Here is a 15,489-nt window from a genome sequence, read left to right as displayed (position 1 = left end):
CCATTCACACCAAAAGCAAACTTAAATAGCAAATTTAACCAAACCAAAAGACATTATTTTATATAAATAAAAATAAAGTACTAATCATCCATTACAATCAAGAGTAATATAAATAAATATAAGAATACAATAAAAATAAAATAATGTCAATCCGCAGGCGGATGGTCGTCGCTGTCTCCATGTGACGTGCCGCTGTCTCGACGGGTGCCTGATGTGCCAGGAGCCTACAAGAAACATATCAAAAGCATGATTTGCATATCTATAAATAAAAATATATAAATCATTAAATTAATATAAAAATATATATTTAATAATATGTGTTTACCTGAGATGGGCCATACATCTCTAATAAAGATGTAAGCCGATCAATCTGTCCCCTCATGGCCTGCATCTCGGCACGGCTCTGTCGCATCTCCTCCATCTCAGCGGTACGACTCTGTCTAATCTCCTGTATCTCCGCCTCGAGTTTGCGAACGCGTGAATCCTGAGCATCTGCTGCAGCATGCTGCGTATATCTACTAACCTCAGATAACTGAGTGGGGGTGACTCTTACTCCATAACCCCTCACTCGGCCGTAGCACTCTGGTCCCATCAACTCTGTGAACACCTCGGCCTCGATACGGCTCTGCTGCGTAGATGCTGTGGACTCGTCATCATGCTCCGCAATGAGAGATGTAGCCCTCTCCTGTATTTATTTTGAAAACAAAAGTTATACATTAATAGCTAACAAAATTAAATTAAAATCATTGCAAAAAATAGAATATTAATAATGCCGTACATATAAATCTCTCGACTCATCTCGAACAAAAGTACCATCCTGATGAGTATGAGTCATCCGGTAAAACTCCACTTGATCGGGTTCCCTCCCATGCTCATCCACCTACACAAATAATTTTAATTTTAAGCAAACAGTTATAATAATTTAAAAAAATATATGAGTATCATGATACAGACATGATTCACGATACATAATGATATTAGTTATATAAATATTTCAACATAAAAATTAAAAGTTAATTATGAAAGTTTAAGGAACATACAAACTCCTGTCGGAGTCGTGCATAACTCTTCGACCCCGATGTATGAGGAACAGACTGAGCTGCTCGTGCAGCTCTACCAATAGCAGAATAAGTCTGTAAAATAAAGTAAAGAACTTGTTATATGTATAATATATAATAAAAATCAATATTTTTATAAAATATTAAAAAAAAAAGATAATGAGCAGATAATATACCTGTGCCCTCTCGGAGAACCAATAATGAACCAACTCCATCCACTGATGAGGGGGTACATCAGGAGGACAATTCCTAGCAACCTCCTCCTCAGTCATACCTTGTCTCATATAGTCCTTCTTCAATTGTGCTCTATATTTTTTTCATTTGCGGTTGAGAGACTTCATTACAAAATTATGAGTGGATGGAGGGAGAACAAACTTGCTCTATAAAAAAAAAAGTTAAATGAAATAAATTATATAAGTGATTAACAATTAATATACAGTATGAACATCAATTCATTACCTCTATAACTCGGAGGAGCTCAACTTTGTACGTTGGAAGCATGTCATTCCATTTTGCATAGCCCAACGGACATAGCTGAGGCCTCCGAGCAACAGTCCCCAAAAATGAAGTCAATAAGCAGGCAGCTTTCTTAATTGGCTGACCTAGCTGATTGCACTCCACAACAATTCTCTCGCCCTCACGCATCTGCCACACATCTCGTACTACTGTGGATCCGCGTCTGGAGTGTACTCTCCCGGATCCGTCTGCAAAAAATACATACAAGTAACTATATCATGAATATATATAAAATAAAATAAAAATAAAATTACATGAAAGACAATATATATCCTGCACGTGTATCTCATCATCTGGCTGATGAATAGGAGGATCGTGCTATGCTGATGATGAAGGACAGGGCTCAGAATGCTGTGCAGCTGAACTGGCCTCAGGCTGCTGTGCTGAAGAAAACGTACCGACCTCTGTCTGTGAAAACTGAAACTGCACACCAGCATATCGTCCCCTGCGACGCATGATGTCACCTAGCATTTATATAAATAAAAGGTAGAATCAGTTAATATATGGAGTAAAATAACATAATAATTAATATAAAATATATACATCATAAATAATTATTACCAGTAACAATCAAGCAGTAGTGTTTCCTTCAAATTCTGTTCTAACCAACGTCGTCGTAGCATTTAAATCATCAGCTGGCACAAAATTATAGGACATACATTGTGTATAAGTGTCATCGTCATCATCCTCCACTTGGTTTTCCATATCATATAAGTCTCTAGGTTTTGTTTTGATGACAGTAAACCAATCTTTATCTTTTGCGTCTTGTACATAAAATACTTGTCGAGCTTGAGATGAAAAAATGAATGGGTCATCCTTCAATAACACACCAGTGTGTATCAACCTTGAAAAATTTACAAGTGTAAATCCATCTGCATCTTGTTTCAAACTCCTTGGTGAGTTTATGTCTATCCAATCATATCTAAACAGTACTACTTTAAATTTTTCATAATAATCCAACTCATAGATATCTTTAAGTGCACCATAATAGGATTTTCCATCCGCTTCCACCATAACACCGCTTCAACTCTTGATTAGTATTTTCACCCCGATATAACATACAATCTTTCGGACAACTATGAATCTTTTCGTATCCAAGATCCAATTCCTTTACTACTTTCTTGGCTTCATAATACGATGGTGGTAAACGAGTGCTTTCTGGAAATGCATCCTTTAATAACTTGAGCAGCATGGTAAAACTCTTTCCAGACCATCCATTCAAATATTTTATATGAAATAAATATACAAGAAAAGAAATCTTAGAAAATTTCGTACAATCCGGATATAATTCTTCATCTGCATCTTTCATTAAGGTGTGATAACGAGCTGTCTCATCATTAGATGTATGTATAGGCTCCTCAACATGCATATGTTCCGTATGCGTACATCCATCAAACATCCCAACTGTTTCTTGTATACTACTGGATTCTTCTAAATTTTGAACACCAAATTCAAAAGCATCTGTGATCAAACCCCTTATATCATCATCTCTTGCAGAATTGTCTTGTAGGCTAGTGGATCCAAAATGAGTCAGGGGTTGGTTACATGATGATGGCAACATAGATTCTCCATGAAAAATTCAGTCGGTATAACCTCTTAAAAAATCATTCCATACCAAATGTTCTTCAACATTTTGTGGATCTAAAGAAGAACTATTTACACATTTCCGACATGGACATAAAATCTTTCCATTCAAACTACTTTTCTCCATACCAAATTTAATGAAGTCATGAACTCCATCTAAATATTCTTTACTATTCCTTGGTTTATTTATCCAACTTTTATCTATTGTAGGATAAAAATGACCGAACTTGTAATTTATCTAAAAATAAAAAAAATTATACAATCTATATTAATGCAATGAGTAAAAAATATCAGTCATTTCATAAAATCTAAAAAAATAACAGCTAGATAAAGTTTACATAGTAAATGCTTGCTATCATTAACTAATAGGTAAAGAAGGTCCTATCCCATTCAGAAAATGTATTAATTCTATAGGTCAATTACAGAAATCAAATGATATGTAACAAGAGCCGAAAAAAATTTCGGCAGTATTTTCCCTTAGTTCTCCCGTATAGGGAGAACAAAAAGAAAATACCATCCGAAATTTTTTTCGAACCCTCAGCATACCATTTGATTATGGTAATGACCTATAGAATTACTCACATTTTTCAAACTGTCTATACTGGACAATCAATTGATCAATGTACATAATTCTTTTATCCGTACAAAAATAAATAAATGTACGGATACAATAGAATATGTACATCAATCAAAAGACGGGTCTATATTTCTATGCAATGCAATTTTGTTTAAAATTAATTCATAATTAACTTGATTTAATACCTGATATTAACTTGGGGAGTAATGGACAAAGAAACTTGGCCCAGCTAAATCCAGATGCTTAGTCTTCATCAGCCACGAAGATAAGGATAACGTAGGCCACACGATATCAGGGTCTAGCCACATAACGAGCGCCACATGTCAGATAAGCAATCAATCAGGATTCATGAAACTATGAAATTATCCATTCATCAATCATGTATCACAATCTTAATTAATTGTACTATATATTTTCGGGTGAACCTCATAGAGAGATACTAAGAGGGTGTGGTTGTAAATTGATCTAGCTCTATATCATTTATTTTATACTATACATGTTTACCATATTTGATAATTTAGGAGAGGTGTGGATGAGGATGATCATGACTTATACGTTTGCTCCATAAGTACATATGAACCAACCATCATTCGATATTAGATTTTTTATTTATTTGTCATTATCTTTAAAAAATCTTAATATTATTCTGGTAATGTGCTATTATGTACCGCTTTTCTGTTCTTTTTCACCCCTCTTTTTAGATCATGAAAAACTTATTACACCAACCAGATAGTGACCCACTCAGTGTTTTATGTAGTTAAGCCAATTTTTATAATTAATTTTTCAAATCATGTCGAAACAATCTTTAAAGTAACTGTTGCATTGATCTTTAAAGAATCTTTAAAGAAATTGAAAATATAGAATGTTAAGAAAAGTTTGGTACATTGATCTTTAAAGTAAGATCAACAAAACTAACACTACAAAACAAAGGTTAGGGAGGTCTGGTGCGTTTATCATAACACAATGCACCACCAGAATGCCAAAAATGCTACTGAAAATATTTTTTTTTCTTTGTGCACAGGCCACTTTTAATTGCTTCCTAGAAGGAAATACACAGGATCTGACTAACCAGGCATGATTCTTAAACCATCTAATTAATTTAATATATTAAACCATGCTAAGAACATGTGTTCAATACTTATAAATGGGGCATGCACATGCAGAATACACTACACAACAAAGCCTTCGATACAGATTAATATATTAGCAATGCATTGGAAATACTGCAGCAGGCTCTTCTCTTACTAAATTTTGCCGTAAGAATAGAACGTTGCATTGTAGGTTTTGTGATGCTTCTAGCTTAAAGAGCTTCAGTGACATAATACATGATATATTTGGGCTATTGCAAGAATTTAAAGACCGTCAATCCCAGAAAGGTATTATGAACGGTGTACTTAGACAATGTCACCTATCTACCCACATAGATTTAAGTTTTACACATTGCAAAAAATATATTGCTGGTAGTTGCATATGCTGCAGATGATGCTGATTTGTCGATGTGCTCTACAATAAGCATCGCTGCCCTTTATAAATTTAAGAAAATACATACATGTTAATGATAAAGAAATGACAATATAAACCATTCAATAAATAGATCAATATATATAATTAGATTCTTAGACTCTTCTAATACAAAGCTGCCGTCTCGATTGGTATGAGTCATCCTATATAACTCAACCTCACCAGACTGCCTCCCATGCTCTTCTATCTATAGAAAAAAGTGTATGTTACATGATATGTGGTCCATATATTATATATGATACAAGATATAACGTTATACAAGATCGACAGAAAAAAAATATACACATTGCAGCATATTAAAGTATTATATTCTTTTATTATCAATTATGTAAAAGTATCATTCAGCTAATATCCTGCAAACACCATCTTCATGGAATTGTCCTTAAATAATTAATAGTTGAAAGCATAACTATAAAATAAGATATAAGAAAACTAGGTCTTTGTATTCTTTCTGACAGGTAATGTCATATAGTTCAATAGGTATCAAGTAGCAGACATCAAGCAAACATGATAGCGGAAGATGACCATCGCGCATAAGAAAGTATTGACAAATGCACCATTACAAGTATCCCACATACTATTTGCATTAACATCTGGGAATAAGCTGATAGGATAAAAAACCTGCAGAAAACAGTAAAAAAAACAGGTTAGAGTAATCAATTCATGTTTTCTGCTTTTTCCCCTTTTCTTTTTGTCTTCTTCCTCTTCTTTCTTTTTTGAAATCAAAGTTGTCCATTGAACTCATATTTATTTTTTGTTCTATATTTTCTTCCTTCATTTTTTCATTCTTTTCCTTTTTTTCTGTTGAATTCCTCTTTGCTCTTAGTGTTGTTGAGTCGTGAAATACCAGTCTTGGGGTAACAATGAAGAAATAAATGCATGCACATGTTTCAGCTTGGGAGGATCCAACTTCAGCCATTTAACATGTTAATCTTGATGGTAGAGGCTCCATTGTAAGTTCTTAATAGGAGAGATAAACAAATAAGTACATAGCACAGGAGAAAGGCTAAATACAGGAGAAGATGGCCTGCGGCTTGGACCTGTTGATGCAGACATAAAAACAGCATAGACCAACTAGTAAGATATTGAGAAATGGATGACATCCATTTGGTTAGCAATATGAGCAGGATTATGGAGCAATTAGGATTGGAAAACCAAAACATAGAATCTATTTTCCACCGACGTTAAATCCCAATAGGATAGAAGCAATGGCAGGTATCGAAACCACTGTAAATCTGTAACATCCCATGTAGCTACAATAATCCATCCCAAGGCACAAGGCTGAATGAAACTAATGTCGCAGTGTAAAAATCCAAGAAAGCACAATAGCGGAGCGGTGGCGGCAGTGGCTGTGCTAACGGACGGGAAGGGGCCGGGGGTGGAGATGATGGGGAAAGAAGGATGGCAGAGCGGTGTGAGTCCATGGTTCTAAAAGCTCCTAAGAAGAAGAGAAGAGGAGGAGGAAGAGATCTCACCTAACCACGGGAGCGAGGGAGACAAGGGCGAAAAAGCGGCTTGGGAGCGCACGGGAAGTTGGGGCGGTAGGGCTGCTCTGAACCAGTGAACCGGGTACTGAATCTGGAAGCCCGTTCGATCGTCGGGAGGGGGGAGGGGAGAAGGGCCGGTGCGGCGTGGACGGCGGGTGCGCTGCCGGCGGCGGAGATGGGGTCGGCGGAGGAATGGGTAGAAAGGGGTGGCAGTAGATAGATTAGGGCATGAGAGATTGGGACTATTAAACGAACATAACGACGCTTTTTAGCGTCGTTAAATAATGACGTAAAAAAGCGTCGGTATTTTCTTTATTTAACGACGCTTTTGCTAAAAACGTCAGGGTTGACAGTGCTCAAATTTTACGATGCTTTTAAGCGTCGTTAATAAACGACGCTTTTTAAAAGCGTTGGCAGGTCAGCGTAACCTGCCGACGCTTTCCAAAAGCGTCGGCAAAAAAAAATCGGTAATATAAAATTTTCTTGTAGTGAAGGACCTTGTGAGCCTAAGTTTTTCACCTCCTGGATCCTGGCCACCTTACGTGCCGACATTGAAACAAACTGATAGAATGTAGTAAAATTAATTCAAAATGTGGCGTATTATACTCATATTAGACATGAGATATATTAAACATACTAGATTGAGCAGACCTAGCAGGCTTTCAATATATATGCAGGATCCAATCCTGTAACATCACTACCTTTCCATATTTTTTTTCACTGTGTAGTGTCAGTCCTATGCTTGTATTACATAAGTTGATGGTTACTTGTATAACTATAAAGCAGGTCATGTCAAGATATTCATAGGGCTAACTAAAAATTATTTTATGACGTATTTTTCAAGAAAAAATTGGAAGCATCATCAATTATTCATAGAACTGAATTAAAATAATTCAGTGCGACCATTCCCAATGATGGCTCATCAGATTGTTTCGTCCATCAGATCAAGTCATATTAGAGAATTAGGATGCACATCTAAACCACCATACCACTGTAGAAATTGTTGGGATATACCGACCGACGATCCCGACGGATGATCCCGACTGACGACCGACGAACGACCCCGACCGACGATCGACGGACGACTCCGACGGACCGATCCCAACGGATGACTCCGACGGACGACCCCGACCGACGACCGATGGACGACCGACGGACGACTCCGACGGACCGATCCCGACGGATGACTCCGACGGACAATCCTGACCGATCCCGCTCACGCTGACCCATCATCGGGCCTACATGACCGACGCCCGACTTTGCCGACCGACCGACGGTCGTCGTGACCGTCAATGGCTGTCGATCGACCAATCAACGGCTGCCGACCGACCAATCAACAGCTGCCGACCGACCGATGATACGTCGGTCGGGCGGGCCTTTTCTTCTCTCCCAACCGGCTACACTATGGAGTCCGATGCCCGACTCCTGCGACGTGCCCGACTGACTGTCGGAGGGGCCCCAAATTTCCACCCGACGCCCCTCAACTGACCGCCGACCTATGGTCGGTCGGCTCCTCTAGACACCGTACGACTGCCAGAAACTATCAGTCCTGACAACGGCATGCGGCACTGCCGCCTAGGGGCATTATCCCACCTAAGGCATGGGTCAACCCTAGCGATTTGACAGCCCCACGGCGATTTGACACCCTTACGGCGACTCTGACAGTCTTCAGTGAGTTGACAATTCTTCAATTGTCCGCGCCATTAATGACGGCGCCATATCATGCTCCACTATATATATCGGGGAAGGCAACAGTGCTAGAGGTCCCTTCGAAACTCTTGGGCTTGCTCCCTGTGATAGCCCAAAAACCCAATCCAAACAAAGCCCAGCCCAGCAGACCAAGCCCGAAACGAAAAAAAAAAAAAACAGAGGACGCAAAACCGATAGGAGTCTTCTTCTCCGGCGAAACCCAGGCAAAATCGGACTCCTAGGACCCCTCGGAGTCCTAGGATTTCCTATAAGAAGACCCCCTCTCCCTTGAGACCGGACATCGGCCTCTTCTCTCTCTCTTTCTCTCCATTTTTCTCGATCGAAGGCCGCGGACACCGTTTGATTTCTCGCCATGATTGCCGCCGACGAGGTCTCCGGAGGTTGAGGTGAGTCTCCTTCTTCTTTCCCTCCTTCTTCTCCTTCCTCCCATGCTCCTGTGCGCGGCTGCCGGCGACGAGAGTCGTCGATTTTTCGAACGGGAAAGAGACCCTGTTTTTGAGCTTTTTTCTTTGGATTTTCCGATGCCGGCGATCGGAATTGATCGCCGGCCATGCTCCTCCGTAATCGGGGGGGTGATCCTCGTCTGCCGCCGTGGCGGCCGCGGCCCGAACGGCTGATCAAGGCCGGAGAACCAAGGGTCCCCTGTTCCGGCATGGGAAGAACCAAGAAAAAGAAGAAAAGAAGAAAAAGAAGAAAAGAAAAAGAAAAAAAAAAGAAAAGAGAAAGAAGGAAAAAGAGAAAAAGAAAAGGAAAGAAAAAAAGAAAAAAAAAGAAGAAAAAGAAAAGAAGAAAAAGAAAAGAAAAGAAAAAATAATAATATATATATATATATATATATATGTATGAACAAATAAATAAATAAATAAATAAATAAAAAATTGAAATTGATGAGAGAGAGAGTTTCTCTCTCTTCTCTCTCTTCTTTCAGTCTGAACCCTGATTTTCTCTCTCTGGAATTGGACTTTCTCTCTCTACTTTCTCTCTCTAGAATTCTCTCTCTAGCTTATTTTTCTCTCTCTTGATGAATTTCTCTCTCTAAAGTTATCCTTCTAGGATTAGCATGGGGGAAGGCTTCATCTGATGATTCTGATCGAGTTTAGAGACGAGTCTGATTTTAAGCGAGATTTTGATTTTGAAATTTGTTAGATTTAATTTTGAATTAAAATTAATGTAAAAATATAATTTTGGATAATAGGCACGGAAGAATCTCCTAGAAGTTAGTTGATCTGTTCATTCAGTGCTCCGTGAAAGGTAAGTAATGAATCATCTTCTCGAGATATTTCATATTTATTCTGAAAATAAATAAATTATTCTCTGAAATTATGCATGATTTATGAAATTATGTTTTGAAAGAAAAGTGCTTTTGAAATGTTATGGTATATCGGTTTATGCTCATGTTCAGTGAAAAATTATGATATATTATGATACAAAGTATTTTGATACAGATCGAATTTATGCTCTCAGCCTAACTATGTTTCAGTGGGCCCCGCCAATGGGGATTATACATTGGTACTCAGTGGACCCTGCCAGTGGGGGTTGTGCGCTAGTGTTTGTAGACCCTGTCAGTGGGGGTTGTGCGCTGGTATTTGTGGACCCTGCCAGTGGGGGTTGTGCGCTGGTATTCTGTGGACCCCGTCAATGGGGGTTAAACGTTGGTCATAGTCGAGGCTGTTGAGTTACGAGTGTTTTTGAATCGAATCGGATTTATGATTATATTATATGTGAATATTTGAAAATATTTGATTTGTATTAAATCAGCATGAAATATACTCTTATGTTTATTTGCAGCATTATTCTTGAAAATTATATAATATCTGAAATATCTGGTTGAGATATTTGTTACTTACTGGGCTGTCTAGCTCATTACTTTTCTTTCTATTTTTCAGATTCAGATAATTAATATCGAGCGTGGGACGAAATATTGGGACAGAGCTTTTAGAAGCGAGATTAGCATTGTCAACTTCATTGAACTTAGATCTATTATTTTTATTTTTTTTAGCAAAAATTTTATTGGATGTAAGATATTTAATTTAATTATTTGAATTACAGTTGAATAATAATTATTTGAATTTATTCCGCTGTGATGCATTGATATCGTGATGAGATGCCTTGCATGCTTATGGAGAGAGTTCTTCATGAGTATGCGGCGGTTGCCGCGACCCTCGATTCACAATCTCGGGTCGGGGGCATGACACTCCCTCTCTCTCTCTATCCCTCTCTCGTTGAGTTCTTTACTTTCTTCTCACTGTTGTCTAGTCTCCTCTCTGACTTGACCGTCGGAGGGTGCCCGCCGGAGCCGCCTCCGATCGGTGCGGACTTTCTTTTGCAGGCGCTCGTTCCTGGCAACAAGGCGATGAGGGGATTGGCCGCAACAGAAATGATATGGATATACTCGTGGAAAGGAGAAAGAAACTTGCAATCAGTGGGAGGTTGCTTCGTAAGATATAAATTCATTATTTTTTTTTTAAAAAAAAGAATGCAGCCAGATTCACATTATCGGGAATTTTCTTATCCATAATCTTAATTAAATTCTCGTGGAGTACTTAATTGTTCTGGAAATCCAACGCATTAGGATACCAAAAATGTCAGACCTTGCAAACAACAATTCTCTTTAATCAAAAATATGGCTCTCACTCACAACCACAAGCACATTTGAGTTCCGAGAAGAGCGGATAGGAAATAAAAACCTAGGGTTTCGTGGGCAAGAAGCAATTATGACACTCTTAAAGCAATCTGATGGCCACCTTGGTCACAACACCAACGTCCCTTGCATAAATTTACTACAAGAGAAGGACACGGCAAAGATTCAAGAATACATAAGCCTTCTACAAACAATCAATTCCATGCATAATTCTTTGCAACCCAGACAAGGTTGAAGCTTTTATACAAAGAGGTTTAGAAGCTTCGCCTCAAACCCGGCAAACATAAGAATCTTGCACGGGCACCAAAAGAGTTTGGGTTGACCCACTTAATTGATCCTTTATTAGTGAATATATATGTGTTAGGTGAATGCAGGCGGCATAGAAAAGTGTTCCCATGTGCTAGAGCTTTGTCAAGTTGCGTATGTTGGTAACTCGGTTCAACTAACCCATCATTAGATGTCTGGTGACTCATTCATCTTTGAGGAAATTTTAGCCCCTTGTTTAAGCCCATAGTTATATTATTTAATTATGTTGAGTATGGTATCCTGTACAACAATAGCTTTGACATTTCTTGTTGGAGGTGTCTTAATGGTGACAAGAACATGGGAGAGTATTTTGCTTAGAAGAGAGGCCAGCTCAGGCCGATTGACATGAGGCTTTTCTACCCCCTTTAAGCTACTAGAATGGAGATATTCTCCAGATTTTCTTTGTGGTCTTAAGTGGAGCTACTAATCTAGCAATGAGGTTATAGAAATGAGATAAGCATAGGCTTAATCCCACAATTGGCATCTGTCTCCTTTTAGACATTTTAAGTTTGATCATCAAAAAGTGCAAAAACATCTTACAGTTGTGCAGTTGCAAGCTACCATTGGCTTCATGACAACATGCAAGATATGGGAAATAAGGTGGTAACTATGTCATTTTCTAGCAATAGTTTGAAGATGTGCTAACCATTAATGATGTAGTAGTTTAAGATGCGCTAAAACCATTAATGATGGTGTAACTATATGGCAAGATATATAATAAAGTAGGTTGTTGAGCTTGCAAGTTGAGACTTAGGCTAATTAGCTAATTATGTGATGGTAGATTAAAATGTGGTAGGTGCCAATCAATTGGCTAATTATGTGGTGGCAGACTAAAATGTGCTAGGCTTTGACATGGCCAAGCGGCCAACTGTAACAAGGTCACATCAGCAATTAATTTTAGCATTGAGCCTACATCCTATTTAGCCTAGTTAGATTCTAGAAGCTATTCATGTACTATTTTGAATTACGAATCACTTTGGGGAATTTTTTGGATGGCTCAATAATGGATGATGCCTAGAGGTTGAAGAAATTGTTCCTCTCGTAACAAATTGATGACATGGATGGAACAAAACAACTAGCTTGAATTCATGGAAAGCATCACGCTACGAAGCTTTGCAAATTGTTGTCACGAATCGCTGAACTGAAAAAAAAAAAAAAGTACGCAGTTTATTAATAGTAACACTTTGTCTTGTGGTTATAGAATTTTCTCGGGGACAATTAATGACATGATTTGCCACAACGTACTGTTATGACTTATGGGCCTCAACCTTTTGGAAAGGGACGTTGTTGCCACCTCAAAAAGAATAAAAAAGTTAGACAATGATGGCTTGTTATAATGACAAATAGCCGTAAATTTCATTTTGACCACCTTTAATCCGGTTGATAACATCATTTTCCAGGCCTTTCCAAAGAACTAATCATATCATTCCAATGTCTACCAAAATAAAAATCACATACTTCCGGCCGACTGGGACTATGTTATTCAAAGTTTATCAACATTGATCATATTCACACTTTTCCTATGAAAGAAGATAAAAACCCACCTTACTTTGCGGTTTCACTACTCCCAGTTAGATGGATAGATAGATAGATGGAGAGAGAAGGTATAAGCTTAGAACTCTAACCATGCATGTAGGTTTAATATCACATAGGCCTACAAGTATACATTGAGATGATATATTATGGCTAACCAAAAAGAAAAAGAAAGAAAGATCCATGTCTTCCTTTGGATCAAGAGAACTCAGCATGAACCAATTCCCTCCTCTTCCACCTCAATCTCAAAAGACATAGAAGATGATGAAGAACAGGGAGGAGGAGAAGCAAGGCCTAGAAGCAAATCCACAAAGGCACCTACTATAAACTCATGAGTCTTCTTAACATTGACCCTTAGATACCATAGCAAGAGCTCCTTAAGGCACTCCCAGTCCTTAAGCCCATGAGCCACAACCATCTCCTCCATGGACACCCGGAAGTCGTGGTACGGGTCCTCCGACTCCATTGCCAGCACGATGCTCTTCTTGAATGGGACCGCACCGGGCTTGGCCTCCTCCAGTATCGAGCTGGTGTCCCCTGGCTCGAAGAAGAGCCGGTCCGACCGGAGACCTCGTATGACAGTCTCCAATGAGTCACCCCCCGAGTCCTCCGAGACCGTCGACAAGCTCTCCGAGTACTCCTCCGACGAGTGGGTGAAGCAGGATTCGGTCGAGCACACGTAGGCCGAGTTCACGGTCTTGTAGATGTCGTCGCCATCCGCCGCTCGGAAGGACAGAGTCTTTGGATGCTTACAAGAAGGCCAAGGCCATGAATAAGAAGGAGAAAGAGAAGAAGAGAAATAAGAAGACGACCTTGATGTGTCTCTAGGTTTGAAGAAGAGAGAGGTGAGGCCTAGCTTTCTTCCCATTTGGCTTCTCTTGCTAGTAATCTTGGGAGCTGGGATAGAGAGGAGGTTGGTTTAAATTCTACTGGGGTTGTGTGGCTTTTGGTGTGGCATTGATTGGGAGTGGGATTAGGTTAGAGTTGCTGGGTCCTTTTTTTTTTTTTTTTTTTTTTTTTGAAGTTCTAAGGAAGGGGGAAGGGAACATGAAAGGAAAGGCAAGATGGTGGGTCGCTCATTTGGGCATTAACTATTGGGTGGGAGACTTCAATGATATTCAATACACATTGAATGGTGCTGGCCAGTGGGAAGGAGCTTAAAGCAACCCATATTCTTATTTCCTTCAATTATTTATTTTTGTTTATTCGTCCATGACTCCATGGGTCTTGTAACTTGTGAGAGCCTGTATTGATGCTACTTCGGTTATCCATTGTGTTCATGCTCTACACCTCTTCGTTTTGAACTTTTCATGTAAGTATTTCCCTCGTATGGTACCTCCTCCTTTTGGAGTACTCATTTCTGTAGATTTTTGCCATCTCTTTCTAATTTTCATGACCTTGGATACATCTTTGTAATTGAGCATGTTTTCCTCTCTATGCTATCTTGGCAGTGAATTGTCAACCACATCTAACATTTAATACGATGATTGAACTCTTGATTGGGAAAAATGTATGAAATAATATGTAGTATCTTCTACTAGTATAAGTAATTTTTTTTTTTGTAGGAAAAAGGAATAAACTTTATGAAACCAGATTGCCAAGATAAAGCAGATACATGCGGTCTATGACGGGAATAAGATTGAGGTATTAATTGAGGGCTGTTGGCGACGTCATTTCCCATGCATTTACGTAAGGGGGATTGAATCATGAGAGAGGATTTATTGTTTCACCTTTTAGACTAGCTCTTCCTTCTTTCAGAAAAAAAGAAAAAAGAGAATGACTCAATCTGTGGATATGGTCTAGCAGTACTAGAGCTCATGCAGATGTCACATCCTACTTTTCATGATGTTCAACCAAAAATTCAGACTGTCCTCTAAAGAGAAAATATCTCCAAAAAAAAAAAAAAAAAAGAGTACCGTAACCCATGAAAGAATAGTGAGCATACCATGTGAAAACATCACCAAACTTACTCATGCATGGCTGATGTTTTCACCAATCAAGCACAGGAGATGGTACAAAATGAGAAAAGGCCTAGCATCGCTAACCATTTTGATGCTTTATAGTCAAAAAGGCTGTGGCTACGCTCGTGACTATTTGAACATCATTTAAATGTCTGCGGTCATTTGATTGCTGAGACTCAAAAATTAAGTTTGTCTTATAAGGCATAACAATCTCAAGCGTGAGTCACTAAGCTTGGTGTCAGACAGGCGTCTTAAATATTGTTGATATTGAGTTCCTAATAATGCCACCTATATATCCCAAAAATAATAAAATAAAATAAAATAAAACAACAAAAAAGATAACCTACTGTATATTTTGCTGCCAATGCCTCTACTCTTGCTGTTATTTTCATCCATTGGTAGCATCCAATTAATTCTCTCTAGGGTTCTCTTGTTCCTTCAAATTAACAAAAGTTTTAATTATGCATATGCATGTATATATATATACATACACATATACATATAACACACAAATACATATATACTTGCACACGCGCACACATACAAATACATAACATTAGCTCCAAACCAGAATATATATAGCAGGTACATGCTA

The 15,489-nt window shown here is 38.6% G+C and overlaps 2 protein-coding genes across 2 annotated transcripts; both read right to left on the bottom strand.

Annotated features, from left to right (window-relative positions):
* Positions 1-59: 59 nt before the first annotated feature.
* LOC140854770 (uncharacterized) lies at positions 60-1,173 on the bottom strand. Its single transcript, XM_073250821.1, has 4 exons — positions 1,041-1,173; positions 779-880; positions 326-685; positions 60-224 (listed from the first exon to the last, which is right to left on the bottom strand). The coding sequence occupies exons 2-4, from the start codon at positions 833-835 to the stop codon at positions 147-149; spliced, it is 495 nt and encodes a 164-aa protein (XP_073106922.1). The 5' UTR covers positions 836-880; positions 1,041-1,173; the 3' UTR covers positions 60-146.
* Positions 1,174-12,916: 11,743 nt separating this feature from the next.
* On the bottom strand, positions 12,917-14,158 carry LOC105038294 (transcription repressor OFP13-like). Its single transcript, XM_010914054.4, has one exon. It carries the CDS (start codon positions 13,799-13,801, stop codon positions 13,142-13,144), a length of 660 nt encoding a protein of 219 aa, XP_010912356.1. The 5' UTR covers positions 13,802-14,158; the 3' UTR covers positions 12,917-13,141.
* Positions 14,159-15,489: the final 1,331 nt, after the last annotated feature.

Source organism: Elaeis guineensis, chromosome 1, assembly GCF_000442705.2.
Source record: "Elaeis guineensis isolate ETL-2024a chromosome 1, EG11, whole genome shotgun sequence".
NCBI lineage: Eukaryota > Viridiplantae > Streptophyta > Magnoliopsida > Arecales > Arecaceae > Elaeis > Elaeis guineensis.
Note: the sequence above shows the minus strand (reverse complement) of the source record. Positions and strands in the feature narration are given on the sequence as shown.